This window comes from Trichosurus vulpecula, chromosome 1 (genome assembly GCF_011100635.1).
Source record: "Trichosurus vulpecula isolate mTriVul1 chromosome 1, mTriVul1.pri, whole genome shotgun sequence".
Lineage (NCBI taxonomy): Eukaryota > Metazoa > Chordata > Mammalia > Diprotodontia > Phalangeridae > Trichosurus > Trichosurus vulpecula.
The window spans coordinates 566454691-566469693 of NC_050573.1; the positions used below are offsets into that span (position 1 = coordinate 566454691).

The window sequence follows — 15003 nt, forward strand, 5'->3', positions numbered from 1 at the left end:
ATATTCCTTTTTATCCCCGTTCAGTTTTCTCCAGAGGTCTATCATATGTGCCTTTTCTAAAATTCTGTTTACCTCCTTCACTTTTTTCTTATTTATTTTGAGGTTAGATTTATCAAGTTCAGAAAGGGGGAGGTTGAGGTCTCCCAATATTATAGTTTTGCTGTCTATTTCTTCCTGTAACTCCCTTAACCTCTCCTCTAAGAATCTGTATGCCTTACCACTTGGTGCATATATGTTAAGCAATGATATTGCTTCATTGTTTATGGTGCCTTTTAGCAGGATATAATGTCCTTCCTTATCTCTTTTAATTAAATCTATCTTTACTTTTGCTTTGTCTGAGATTAGGATTGCTACACCTGCTTTTTTTACTTTAGCTGAGGCACAGTATATTTTACTCCAGCCTTTTACCTTTACCCTATGCGTATCCCCCTGTTTCAAATGTGTTTCTTGTAAACAGCATATTGTAGGATTATGGTTTTTAATCCATTCTGCTATCTGCTTCTGTTTTGTGAGAATGTTCATCCCCTGCACGTTCAGGGTTATGATTTCTATCTGTGTCTTTTTCTCCATCCTAATTCCCCCTGTTTATGCTTTTATTTCTCCCTTTCTCCTTCTCCTCCTCAACAAAGTTTTGCTTTTGACTGCCGCTTTCCTCAGTTACCCCTCCCTCTTTATTCCCCTCCCTTATCTTACGGTTACCCATTTGCTACTTCTCCTCCCCCTTCTGACCACCCCCCTCCCTTTTTCCCCTCTTACCCTCCCACTTCCCGTAGGACAAGTTAGATTTCTAAACTTATCAGAGTATGTTATTCCCTTCTTGAACTAGATCAGATGACAGTAAAGCTCAAATACTGCTCTTCTCCCTCCCTTCTTTCCCTCTACTATAATATGTTTTTGTGCCACTTCATTTGCTGTAATTTACCCTTTTCTACTACCTCCTTACCGCTTCTCATAGCCCTCCCCTTATATCTCTTACTTATATTTTATATCTTTACATCAGTTAATTTATACAGGCATTCACAACCTATGTATATCCCTTTCAATTGTCATAATAGCTGTACCATTCACAGGAATGACTTATATATGTGTGTATATATATAAAACATACATCAGATGATATAATCCCACATAAAGATGTAAACAACCTAAGCTTATTGGTTAATGAGGTTTGTGGGGTTTTTCCCCCTGGTTACCTTTTTATGTCTCTCTTGAGTTTTGTATTTGGAGATCAAATTTTCCATTGAGTTCTGGCCTTTTCATCAGGAAGATCTGGAATTCCCTCATTTCATTGAATGTCCATCGCCTTGCCTGGAATGTTATGCTTAGTTTTGCTGGGTAGTTGATCCTTGGTTGTAGTCCCAGCTCCTTTGCCCTTCGGAATATCATATTCCAATTTCTCCTGTCATTTAAGGTGGAAGCTGAGAGATCCTGCGTGATCCTGACTGTAGTTCCACGATATTTGAATTGCTTCTTTTTAGCTGCTTGCAGTATTTTCTCCTTGAGTTTATAGCTCTGAAATTTGGCTATAATATTTCTTGTTGTTTTCAGTTTGGGATCTCTTTCAGGGGGTGATCGGTGAATTCTTTCAACAACTATTTTGCCCTCTGGTTCTAGGACCTCTGGGCAGTTGTCTTTGATAATTTCTTCGAAGATACTGTCAAGGCTCTTTTTTTCGTCGTGGATTTCCGGTAGACCAATAACTCTCAAACTGTCTCTCCTGGATCTATTTTCCAGGTCAGTTGTTTTGCCAATCAGATATTTCACATTTTTTTCTATTTTTTCATTCTTTACGTTTTGTTTTATTACTTCTTGGTGCCTCATAGATTCATTAGCTTCCACTTGCTCAAGTCTAATTTTTAATGAGTTAGTGTTTACATTTTGCTTTTGAGTCTCCTTTTCCAATTGGTTGATTTTGCCTCTTAGAGTGTGATTTTCTCTCTCTAGATTCTGAATCTCCGTAGCCATTTCGCCAATCTTTTTTTCCATATTTTCTTTTAGCTCCCTAATTTGGTTTTTAAAATCCTCCTTTAGCTCTTCCAACAGTGCTTTTTGGGCTGGAGACCAGTTCATATTAGCTTTTGAGGTATCTGATGTATCTACCGTGTCATTGCTATCCTCTTCTATGTTGATATTTTGATCCTGCCTGTCTCCATAAAAAGAATCTATTGTCCTCGGTTTTTTTGTGTTCTTCTTCATGTTGGTTTGCCTTTTGCTGGCTTTACAACGAATTTCTATCTGTGGGCCTCAGGGCTTTCTGTCCCAGCTTTCTTATTCTGGGGGCTGTGAGTCTAGTATTATAACCTTCAGTTTCCTGAGATGTGGGGGAGGGGTCTGGCTCCCTGGCGTCTCACTCCCTGTGGGTGCTCTCCAGCACTTGCTTTTCAGCAATGGTCTCAGCTCTTTGTTGTTTGAGCTGATGTCTGGCACTTCCCCTGGGGGAGCAAGGTTACGTCTGGGCACCTGGCGTTGACCCCTGCCGACTCTGCCCCTCTGGGACTGATGAACTTCTGCTATTTAACCATTGAAGCCCCACTACTTTCTGCTCAGTTCCAGCATTTTTTTTCCCCCGAGGGATTCTCTGGGTGAGGGGGGGAGGGATTAGAGCCTTTTACCTGGCCATTGAGTCTTCCAGAAGTTCAAGAAGCCTAGTTCCTGGGTTTTGCAAGCGTCAGGAGTGGGTGTTTTCACGGCCGTTGAGCTGCCTCTCGTCGCTCCCACAGACTGCCGTCCTGTGTTGGGTGTCCTGGGGATCTCTGCCGGTTTCGGGCGCCCAGCTTTCTCCCAGCCCATCTCCCACGTGGATTTCCCGGCCAGCCGCTTCCACCTTGGTCTGGAGCAGCTCCGCACCGAGCACTCTCCGAGCCTACAGAATCATGCCTCCGGCCTTTCAGACTCTCCCGGCTTGGAAATTTGCCCCACGCAGACTGCTCGCGGTTTCTGACTCTCTCAAATCTGCCCAAATTCACTTTTTTATGGGAATCTGACTGACCTTGTGAGAGAGCTCCGGTACGACGCTGCCTTCATGCGGCCATCTTGGCTCCGCCCCCCTTGGTCTTTGTTTTGGTTAACTTTTTTGCTAGTTCTGTCTCCTCTGGGCTTAAGTACCCTAAATACCCTATACTTTCTGATGACTGACTACTTAAGGATCTGGTGTCAATGGAGTTCCTGGGTGCCAGGTTGCTAAAGAACTCACCTCTGGAATAGGACTCTTGATCTCTTGGGGCAGGGCAGCTCTACATCCAATTTCAGCAGGAAGAAGCTATGGAGGATGAGACCTCTGCCCCTTGCCCCAAGATTTTGAGCCCCATTCGTTCAAGGGGGGGAATGATGATACTGGTCTGTGTACTTATTTTGTATTATCCCTGTATTGTTATATTGTTAAGGTATTATTGACACCAGTTTCCCATTGACCTACATAATGGATACAAAGATCTAGAGGTTGACCAGTGAGCCATGTGGCCACTCTGGTGATGAGCTGTTATGTTAAGTATTTTGCAAATGTGATGTGTTCACTTTGAGGGGATTCTGTTGTATCTGAAAAAAAGTTAGTACCTAGTCAGACACAAGTTGCCTATGTAAGTGGCGTGAAAGAACATAGTATTAATGTGATTGAAGATCTTCCCCACCCATTCAAAGGCCTCAGGTGGACCAGGGTGGGAAAGCTTGATTATATCTTTGTAAGCAGGCCTAAAGCCCCTACTTACTAGGTGCTAAGCAAATTTGGACATGAAGCCCTCAGGGCCCTAAGGGGAGTTCCTAAGACCAGAGCCAATAGTATGTGCACTGAGTTCTAGTCAATCATGAATTCAGCCAACCACAGACCTGAGTTCTAGCCAATCAGATTCCAGCTAGGACTATATAAAAGGAGAGTCCAGAACTGAGAGCAGCAGAATTCAGACGCAGACATCAAGAAGACATTGAGGCAGCATATATTGAGGAAGAGCCAGCATCGAGAGAGACTGCAGAGTAGAGAATGCAGAACAAGAGAGTTGCAGAGATCAAAGAACAGAATCTGCAGAGAGCTACAGGAATGGAAATTCAGCCCAGAGAGAAGGAGCAAGAACTCAAGAGTGGACAGAGCTGCAGAGAGAGAGCTGAGCAGAGAGTTAGGATTTGTGAGTGATTGTTTACCGGAAGGCCCTAGCAGGGGGGAAGGCTACAGGATGACTTGGTTCCTTGCTATAATACTGTTATAATTTCCTTGTTACTACATAGAGGTGGGCTTACCGGTTGTGGAATATAATTGCTACTATATCGAATTGGGGGCACTGGTTCTTGGATTTGATCCTCTGGAGTATAAATAAATGTTATACTTCCTCTGCCATCTACATGGAGAGTTTTTCATACTTTGCAATTCTGAACCATTTAGGCATGTTCATGGTCATCCTCAAGGTCATGAATCTTGCCTTATTGATACATCTATCCACTATGCTATGCCACCTCTTGATAGAAAATGACATCTTCAAAATCTTGCTGATTGCCCACAATTAATGGATTCCTTGTAAAAAACCAATCCCTATGTATCACTAGAGTTGGCAAATTCAGTGTCATCAGGTTTAGATTTGGAAGGGATCAGAACAGTTAATTTCAAAAGTAAAGACCCTTAAGTCTTTAAGTCTCAACCAAGAAGTTGGTTTTCCTGATATCAAAATGGTAGACTTGGGGTTAAGATTCACATTTCTTGACTAATTCCAAGTCCACTGGTCTTTTCACCACACTACGGATGCTTAAACTAAACTTTGGTGAATTTTTTTTTCCCTACATTAAAGCATAGGGGCATGGATTATATTTTTATTATGTATAGGCTTCATATAATGCTTTGCATACTACTCGTTTCTGTTTTTATTTCTTAGCATATAGACACGTTTAATTCGTTTTCCTTACTGAACAAACATCATTTGGTTGGGTTCAGCAGGACAGGCACAATTTTTTGTTAATTGATAAATCCTATTTTGAGAAAGCAGACATACACAAATGCACAAAGACTCCAAGTATACTCCTCAGAACAGTTTAGCAAAATAGTACAAAAGAGTGACTGCAACTGAATGTTACTATATGCTTTTGTAATTTAGTTTTGTTGCTGTGTAATGTTTTATTTACATAGTTGTAGCTAATGTGTATATAGTTCTTCTGGAATTGTTTTCTTTAATACATTACACAAGATTTTCTATATGTCTTTGAATTTAAATTTTTAATATTTATTGTTTCTATTATTTTCACAGCATTTTTTTCAGCCATTCCATAGGGCATGTAGTTTGTTTCCATTTTTTTGCTACTACAAACAGGGTTGCCAAGAAACACTATTATACAGACTGGCATTTTCTGTCTGTCAACAACATCTTTGGAGGTATAAACCTAAGGACAAGGATCACTCAAAAATAATGAAAAATTCTACAACTTTTATTGGCATACTGTCAATGTGGTGATGAAAACAAATAATAAACATAACTATGACAGTTATCCCAAAGACAAGTTTTAGAAACTCCTTCCTAAAGTTTAGGCCCAAGTTCTGAAGCTCACAGAATTCATGTTGTTAAAAAATATCTCATTATTAATATTTCTTTATATTTGAGGAGTATAATGCTATATAGCTGAAGGATAACTATATTATGATACTTACATCACAAACTCAAACAGATATGCATAAAAACCAAAAGGAAACATCAGTCAATCAAGAAACATTTATCAAGTGCTTTCACGTGGATGACCATCTTCCAGGTGAAGGATTAGTTTAATAAGGAGGACTCTGGAAAGAATCTTGCCAACAACGACCAAAAGAGAGGAACCCTTCCCTCACTGCCCTCCCCTCCCCCACTCTGATTGTCCCAAGACAATCTATTTCCTTTATCTTTATAGAGCCGGACAATGGAGACATCCTTGAACTCCTGGAGGAATAACCCCCTCTTGCCATATGACCCAGAAAATTACAACTTTTGTGTGAGCAATGGACACCCCTACCTTGTAAATCTCAGCTGGAAAAAAATCAGCATGAGATGCTTTGCCACAGGAGAGGAGCCCAATGGCATTCAAAACCTCTTCTTCAGTTGGAAATTTGACCAGAGGGGGGTTGACTTTAACCTATGATAAAAGGTCAGTAAGTGATACAAGGACACTCTCAAGGTCTCTCTGATGGCATGACATGGGAGATGCTGGCAAAGGACAGTCCAGCACGATGTGCCCACATCAAAGAAGGAGCTGTGCTCTAAGAGCAAAGTAGAAGTGTGAGGTGCACAAATTTAGTGCCCTCTCAAGCCCAGATGTCCACACGGACTACCGGCATCCAACCTGTGGCAGAACACTCCAAGTTGGTATCGGTCTGATCAGCCACAGCTGGGTACACTGTACTTTGACTCCAACATAGTGATGTCATTCTGGTCCTCTCTGAGACTGAAGGACAGCCAACCAACCAACCAAGTGCTCACTGAGGGCCACACGCAGCGCTGATCCCCACCGTGTGGGGCACAAAGACAGACGTACATAGGCCTGGCCCTCAAGGAGACCATATTCTAACGAAACGAGGCAGACAGCATGTAAACAACCACTTATATACCACATGTATACAAGGTAAATGAAAGATAACCTGAAGGGGAGACACTAGTGTTAGGGCAGTCATTCCTTTTGCTTTTATTTGTATTTCCAGCACTCAGCACGATGCCTGCATACAGCAAGCCCTTAATAAATGCTTTCTGATTTGACTGAACAGCTACTCTGTGAGGCAGGCACTAAATGTGTTGTTATTCCCATTTTTACAGGGAGAAAACCAGGGCCTGGAGAGTGACTCACTGACAGTCCTTTCCATCGTCAGTACTGGGGCAGCCTGGATCCCTGGCGTTCTGGCCTTGAAGTCCTAAACATTCTATTCGGTATGCCATCATTTACCACTAAGAGAAATTAGAGAGGAGAAGAGAATCTACAGAGCAGGCCAGTGAATCTGACTGACTCCTGGAAAACTTCTAGAATGTACCATTAAAGGAATGGTTAGTTAATATCTTGGAAAGAAGAGGTGATCGTGAAAAGCTGTCACGGTTTTATCATTAGAGATCCTACCAGAATAACCACCACCACCGCCGCCGCCACCATCACCACCACCATCATCACCACCATGACCACCGCCGCCGCCACCATCATCACCACCATGACCACCACCGCAGCCGCCACCACCACCACCACCACCACCATCACCACCACCGCCACCATCATCACCACCACGACCACCACCACCACCATCATCACCACCACGACCACCACCACCACCATCATCACCACCACGACCACCACCACCACCACCATCATCATCATCATCTTCTTCTTTTTCTTTAATAGAATTACTAGACTAAAAGATCTCAGCTTAACATGTTACAAATATTCTCACGATATTCTTGTGGAAAAGATGGAGAGATGTGAATTAGCCAATAGCAGAATGAGGCAGATTGGGAATTATTTGAATATGAAACAAAGCGCAGTCCCTAATGGTTTAATGTCCCCTTGGAAAGAACTCTGGGGGAATGCTTTGAAGAACTCTGCTTGGACCTTAGCTATTTAGTATTTTTATCAATGATTAAGGGATAGGAGTTATTTTCACCAAATTATCTGCCTTTGAGACAAACATGGTAGGGATAGCTAGGATGGCATGGGAGAGTCAGGATTCAGAGGACAGGATTCCATAGCTGAAGAATGACAGAATTTTAGAGTTGGAATGAATCTCAACAATCGTCTCATCTATCCCACTCATTTTTATAGTGTAGGAAACTGAAGGCCAGAAAGGGGAAGGGAGAGCACACCAGAAGGTCTGGATAGACTGGGCCAGTAGGCCAAGTCTAATAAATGTAAAGGCCTAGATTTAGATTCAAAAATTTAACTTTGGTGGTGCAAGATATAGAAGTGGCTGCATAAACCACATTATCTGTTCTCTAGTCAACATCCTCAACTCTTCATGGACTTTGACAGGTGAACTGTTGATTCAATTCCTGGTCAACTCCAAACCAAGCCACTTCCCTGCTTTCCAGCTCCCCTTCTATGACGTCTTCCACTATTAGAACATATACTCCTTGAGGAAAAGGACCATCTTGCTTGCTTGCTTAGCACAATTCCCGCCACATAGTGAGTGGTCAGTCAGTCAATAAGCATTTATTAAGCACCTACTATATGCCAGGCATTGTGCTAAGTGCTAGGAATTAAAAAAAAAAGGCAAAAGACAGTCCTTTCCCTCAAGAAGTTCACAATCTAATTAAGTGCTTCAAAATGTTCTATTTATCCATGCAGATATCATTTGGCCTAAAAAAGTTCAGGGATTTTTAGAGAACTGCATGCTGAATGAGTCAACAGTGGGAGATGACAGCTAAGAAAGCTAATGAATCTTGGACTGTATTAAGAGAGGCATAGGGTCTAGGAATAAGCAGGTGATCATCCTAGTGAACTCTGCCCTAATCAGACCCCATCTGTTTTCAGTTGTAGGTGCCATGTTTTAAGAAGGACACTGTGAAACTAGAAAGCATCCAGAGGGCAAGAAGGATGGTCTGGGGCCTCAAGTTGATGTATATGAAAGACTGTCTAAAGAAACTGGGGATACTTAGTCTAAAAGAGTGAAAACTTTAGGGGATGACATGATAGCTGCTTTCAAATATCTAAGAGGATATTATTTGGAAGAGGGAAAAACTTGCTGTGGTTGGCCTCAGAATGTTACATTTTCAAAGAGGCATATTTAGGTTAGAGGTAGGGAAAAAATTTCTTTAAAATTATAGCTATTCAAAAGTAAAATGGGCTGCTCTGGGGGGTAGAGTGGTCCCATTCACTGGGGCAAAGGCTGGGAACATTGTGTAGCCTTCTAAATGAGACACAAATTGCTCAAAAGTGTTCAGCCTAACCGTTCACATAGCAAAAACCACATGGATATGGAACGCTTATTTCAAATTCATAGTTAAACGGACAATCCATATATATGGCTTTGTCCACAGACACACAAAATACACATATACACACACAAAAATATATGTATATACATATATGTACAATCACAGTATCTTGGACAGCCCCTGCAGAAAGACAATGAACTGGAGGAAGAGAGAAGCCTGAGGTATTTGGGGTGTGTTAACTGCACTCTTAACAACTCTAAGTTGTTTCTTCTCCTTGAAACAAAGACCTATCTTTTTTCTACCTATATTTTTTCCCTGATGTTATATTGATATGAAGGCAGGACTACAACACTCTCTCAAGAATTAAAGCTGTAGGTTTCTCAAAGGGCAATGCGCAGGTCGACGGTAGGCATGAGCAGGCTACAGCTTATCACCAGTGAAGAACCACAAAGGATAACTGGTATGCAGACGCTCCCTGAAAGATTTAGGGGAGGACATGGACAAGAGTAACACACGATGAAAAGGTGTAGATGAAGTCAGAGAGCCATTAAAATATCACCCTTTTAAGAATATGTTAGAACTTCACAATGACGCAGTTGTTAACAGGAAAAGAATTCTTGAACTAAGGTTTTCCAAGGTACAGTGAGATAGATGAGTTGCTATATCCTTGGAGGAGGAAAAGGAGGAGATGGGATGATACTGATTTGATCAACAGTAAGAAATAAGAATTCTGAGGGTGGATGAACGAGAGTTCAAACCCCTTCATTTTATAGATGAATTAATGGATGGATGAAAAAAGCAGTTATTGAGGGCTTACTATGTATTAGACATTGTGTTAACAAGCACTGGGAATATTAAAAAAAATGAGGCAGTCCCCACCCTCAAGGAACTTATGTTTTAATGGAAGGAAACAATACATATTGGGGAATGGCTGATAGGGAAGGGTGTTAGTCTGGGGCAGGAGTAGGGAACCTGCAGACTCGAGGCCACAGGCGGCCTGCTAGGTCCTTGGGTACAGCTGAGTCCAAATTTTACAGAAAAAATGCTTTTATTACAGGGATTTGTTCTGTGAAGTTCCCCACCCCTGGTCCGGGGAGTCAAAAGGACAGCGAGTTAATCTACAAGGCATCTGACTGATGTCCCCTTTCCTCAAACAACAGTTGTATTGATGTGATTAGAGTGCTTGGAGCGAGAGGTAGAAAGCAGCATCAGGGAGAACAGTATGGATGGCAAAGGGGGCAGATGGCAAAACGGCCCAGGACTAGCTCAATTACTGCATGGAATGTGCATCATGGTTTGGTCTGAGGCCAATACAGCAGGAGAGGAGAGCTCAGTCTCAGTGGGCTTTAGGGAGATGGAGAGACTTGTTTGAGCTCAGGGTAAACATCCAGAAGTAGAAACAGGCTTCCCAACGATTAGTGAGGTGCTATTTTGTCTCCTCTTTCTTTTAGGTGAGGGGCTTTATAACCGAAGACTACTCTACAATGAGAATAGCATACTTAAAAATATTAAATTAGTTACGTTTTTAACAGTGCATTCACATAGAATATAATGTTTTATCCTCTGAGAAGAAAAACAAAACCCAAGGATAGAGTTAAATTAAATATACTTTTCAGAAATGAATTCATTTAATCACATTTAGCATTTCCTCCCAACATAAACATTTAAAACTGATCTCTACCGGCTTTGTGATTCACTTGCATTTCTAGGCATCACACTATGTGCTTGGTGCACTTCCATGTGAATCATCTGCCTCATTTTTTTTCCACAAAAATTTCTCATTTGATTTCCACAGAGACATTTCAAGCTCTTCGTTTCTTTTAGTGGATGTAGCAAGGGGTGCTTTTTCACACAACATCTCTATTACTGCCAAGTCGGTGAATTTACTAAGACTGTCATCATTCTGCTCATTCAATATGTCCCAGAAATCCCTTGGCCGCTGCTTTGCTTTTTCCACGGGCTTTGAAAGAGCTTTCCTTGGCAACTGCGTAGGACTGTTCCCGTGACTTTTAAAGAGGTCATCAAGAATAGAAGTGTCACCAAGTAAGTCTACCACAGCGCTGTCCTCTAACGTTTGGTTTTCTATCTTTTTGTTTTCAGATTTCAAAAGAGGTTCGCTTCTCGAACAGTCTGTTCTTGTAAAGTCCTGTTGGTCCTTAATAGTATTTACTAACATTCTCTTACATGGTTCAGATTTACTGTTCAAGGAGTTGGATACTGAAGTATCTTTGAATGTTTGGCTCTTTTTCCCATCGACAATCTCTTGGGTAAAACCACCAGATAGTTCCTTAGTTTCTGCATTATTACACAAAATTTCTCCACAGGAATCATCATTTTGAAACTTATTTACATTTCCTTTATGTCTTTTTGGATTGCAAATTTGTACAGTCCCACTTGTAGAAACTTTAATTGCTGAAGGATCACAATCTGACAGGTTTTTTTTCACCAAGAATCTTTTCTTTCTAGATTTAGTCTTAACATTTTCTCCTTCCTTATAGTCAGATTTGATCAGTTCTGAATCACAATCTGCAAAAAATTCTGTTACCTCTGGATACCTGGAAGTATAGAAATCTCTTAGCATTTTCTGGCGTTCTTCTGATGTAGCGCCTGTTACATGTCTAGCGAATTCTTCTGCAGAAGATGAACTGAAGAAAGAGGCCATTTCATGAAACTGTTTCCTGCAGTATTAATGAACAAATCAGGGATTATTTTTCCTTTCCTTTTCCTTTTAAAGGGAGATAGAGCCATCAATAATATGTAATTTAGGAAAAGGAATGTGATCTTTTCAATTTAATTACAAGGTTTAAATTCTGCAATAAATAGGTGTTTTTAATTGACAGAAGAATATCAAATGGTTTCATAGCTAGAGTCAAAGGGTCAATGGAAAAAAAATATTACTAGCAAATATTCCCAAAGAATTATTTACTTCCACCATGTCATTCATGTCAGTCAGGCAATTTCTGACTTGAGAATAATTTGCATTATTTTTTATATATTTTAAGTCTAGGGCAGCTAGGTGGCACAGTAGATGGAGTGCTGGGCCTGGAGGCAGGAAGACTCATCTCCATTAGTTCAAATCTGGCCGCAGATAGTTACTAGCTGTGTAGCCCTTGGCAAACTGCTTAAGTGTGTGCCTCAGTTTCCTCATCTATAAAAATGAGCTGGGGAAGGAGATGGCAAACTACTTCAGTATCTCTGCCAAGAAAATCCCGAATGAGGTCACAGAGAACTGGACACAACTGAAAGGTCACTGAGCAACAAAAAATGTTTCAATCCTAAGAAACCCAATGGCTAGAATTCCACAGGCACCAAGCTAAGCTGGTCTCAACGAAGGAAACAAAAACCATCTTGGGAAAAAGAGTGCCGCAAACACACACTGTTACTTTGACGTATTTATTGATAACTCTAAACATGAGGTCTTTACGCAATCTATGCCATTCTTTGGCCTAATTTATCAAAGAGAACCAAACTGTCCTAGCCAACGATGCTACTAGTAGGAATAAGAATTCCAAGAACTGTGTTAAGAATATATTGAATATATTCTTACTATATATATTCTTAAAAATCACCATCAGCAATAGCGATGAGATGCATTCCTGTTTATGCATGGGTCCATAGCTTCCCATTAGAAGCGGGCGTCACTATTTCCTTTTCTCTGGACTGCAATGCCAATTCCATTTTCACAAGCACATCCACGTTTGCTCATTTATCTTTACTCCCTGTATCAGAAAGTTTCTGCTACGTTTCCTAAAGCCTCGCTGCTGCTATCTCAGTCATCTGCAACTTCATCGGAATATTTAACAAGGCAGATGCACGTTTCCAAATTTCCATTCTGGACCCTAGCAGTGCTCGTACTGGACATTCAAAGCAAGGAGGCCAAAGGGGCCTTAAAAGGAGATTAAGATTATTTTGTTTATTAGCCATATCCAAATCCATTTCATGGGCTTTCTAATAAATATTTGTGCTTGTGAAGATTAAGTGATTAATTGGCACGATTAAGTGGCAAGGTTAGATGCTGAAGTCTTTATTTATCCGCAAACTTGGTATTGTCTCCATAGCTGCTAAAGAGGCTTCACGTTTACCATGCCAAAAAGATGATCTCAGCTATAACTTAACAGTTCTACTATCTCCAGAATAAGAAATGGCTCTGTTCCTATTTTTTCTGGACATAAGTATATAAGCTCATTGTATATGATACTGCATTCTACACAATGAGTTATGTGGAAGAATTTATTTTCATTTCTGCCTTTATCTAACTGGACTTGAGGTTGCTGGTCTTAAAACTACATTCTCTAGTAACTGAAGGAGCCACAAGCCACAATCGGGCGTTAGCCTCTTAACTCCCACAGGTTACCGCCATAATGATTATCTCAAGAACCTCTTAAGCAAACAGACTGAAGCTAGCTGACTCTAGTCTACGTCTTAATGCTGGAAGGAACCTCGGAGTTAGTTTAGTGAACAGCCCAATTTAAGCCCCAAGAGGTGAAATGTCTTGACTTAGCCCAAAGAGGTGCTAAGTAGCAGGGGTTCACTGCTTTGACCCTAAATCCAAGGCTCCTTCCCTTATACGGCTTTTCTCCCTTTCAAATGTCCTTTCATATAGTTAACCACACTCCCACCCCACTCCCCCCAAAAATATATCAGAAGTGTTTTTTATCATCAATACTGAGACTCCAATTTTGCTTGTTCTTGTTTTGGGGGAAAAACAGAACAGAGCTGAATGTGCTCTGCCTCTATGCCTCTTTCTGAAGCAAAGTGAAAGTGGGGGTGAAAAGTCCACCTACAGAACAGGACAAATTCCCCATCATGGTACCTAGGACTGTGAGGTACCTTAGAGGTCATCTAGTCCAATCCAGTACCAAAGGAGTAAAGTGATTTATCACAGCTACCATACTGAGGAAAAGAAGTGGTGGTAGGAAATGTACTGACATCTCTCCGCTTCTGTTTCTTGGTTCCAGGTCTCCTTAAGGGAGGCAGGAAGGAAACAAGCATTTATTAAGCACCTACTATGTGCCAGGCACTGCTCTACGCACTGTCTAGACACATATTATCTCATCTTATCCTCCCAACAACCCGGGTAGGTGGGTGTTACTGTTATCCTCCTTTTACAGTTAAAGAAACTGGGGCAGGCAGAGGTTAAGTGACTCGCCCAGGGTTACACAGTTTACTAGCTGTTTCTGGGTCTCCCTGACTTCTGGCCCAGCATGCTATTTAATGCATCAAGTGTTTATCCCTGAAAGGCAAACTCTTACTGTGGCTAATATTTTTAAGTGGTGATATGCTAAGGGCCCAGGGCTGAAGGGCTGAAAATTTCTACTTCTCTTTGAGCAGAGGTGACACTCCAGACTGCTGCCTGGACTAGATTAAAATGCATTTGGAAAGATTTAACAAAATAAATAAAAATAAAATAAAACACAGATAACATTAGCAGCCTATACAGATCCTTGGGCAGCTAGGTGGTGCAGTGCATAGAGCACTGGGCTTGGAATCAGGAAGACTCATCTTCCTGAGTTCCAATCTGTCCTCAGACACTTATTAGCTATGTGACCCTGGGTGAGTCACTTGACCCTGTTTGCCTCAGTTTCTCATCTGTAAAATGGCCTAGAGAAGGAAAGGGTAAACCACATTAGTACCCTTGCCAAGAAAACCCCAAACTGGGGTCACAATGAGTCAGACACGACTGAAATGACTCAACAACAAGAGATCCTTGTGTATAGATTAGCGGCCTTTGTTTCTATTTGAGTTTGACACCAATGACTTACAGCTTGGTTAAATACACAGTCAGTGCCCATTGTCAATTATTGCCCACTAATGACTGAGAAAATATCCAAGAGGTCAGCCCCAAATCCATTTATGAGTAATTGTGCTGGAGAGGTGTGGCCTTGCAAATCTGTCTTTAATCTACAAAACCATCTCCAGTACTATTAGGCAATCTGTTCATATTTGGATAAATTCTACTTAGAACATTAAAAGATTTTTTTAGATCTATTTTCAATTTAGAAAAAAAAAACTACATTATTCTCAAATATTCAGATTCCAGATTTGGACAGAACTCAAAGAATCTGGACTTTTAACAAAAAATTCTAGATTACTTAACAGGATTTACTCAACACCTTATTTTTTTCAATATTCAATTACATTTTTAGCAACT

General features: G+C 41.0%; 1 protein-coding gene across 2 annotated transcripts in view; it reads right to left on the bottom strand.

Moving 5' to 3' along the window:
* ERCC6L2 (ERCC excision repair 6 like 2) overlaps positions 1–15003 on the bottom strand; it is a 219408-nt gene that overhangs the window by 59539 nt on the left and 144866 nt on the right. Inside the window, exon 19 of one of the 2 annotated variants that reach the window (XM_036741899.1) lies at positions 9725–11530. The exons of the other annotated variant lie outside the window; for it this stretch is intronic. Coding sequence (XP_036597794.1) covers positions 10570–11530 — 961 coding nt within the window. The 3' untranslated portion in view covers positions 9725–10569. Of the gene's footprint in view, positions 1–9724; positions 11531–15003 lie in introns of those variants that run through there. 2 annotated transcript variants of the gene reach the window in all.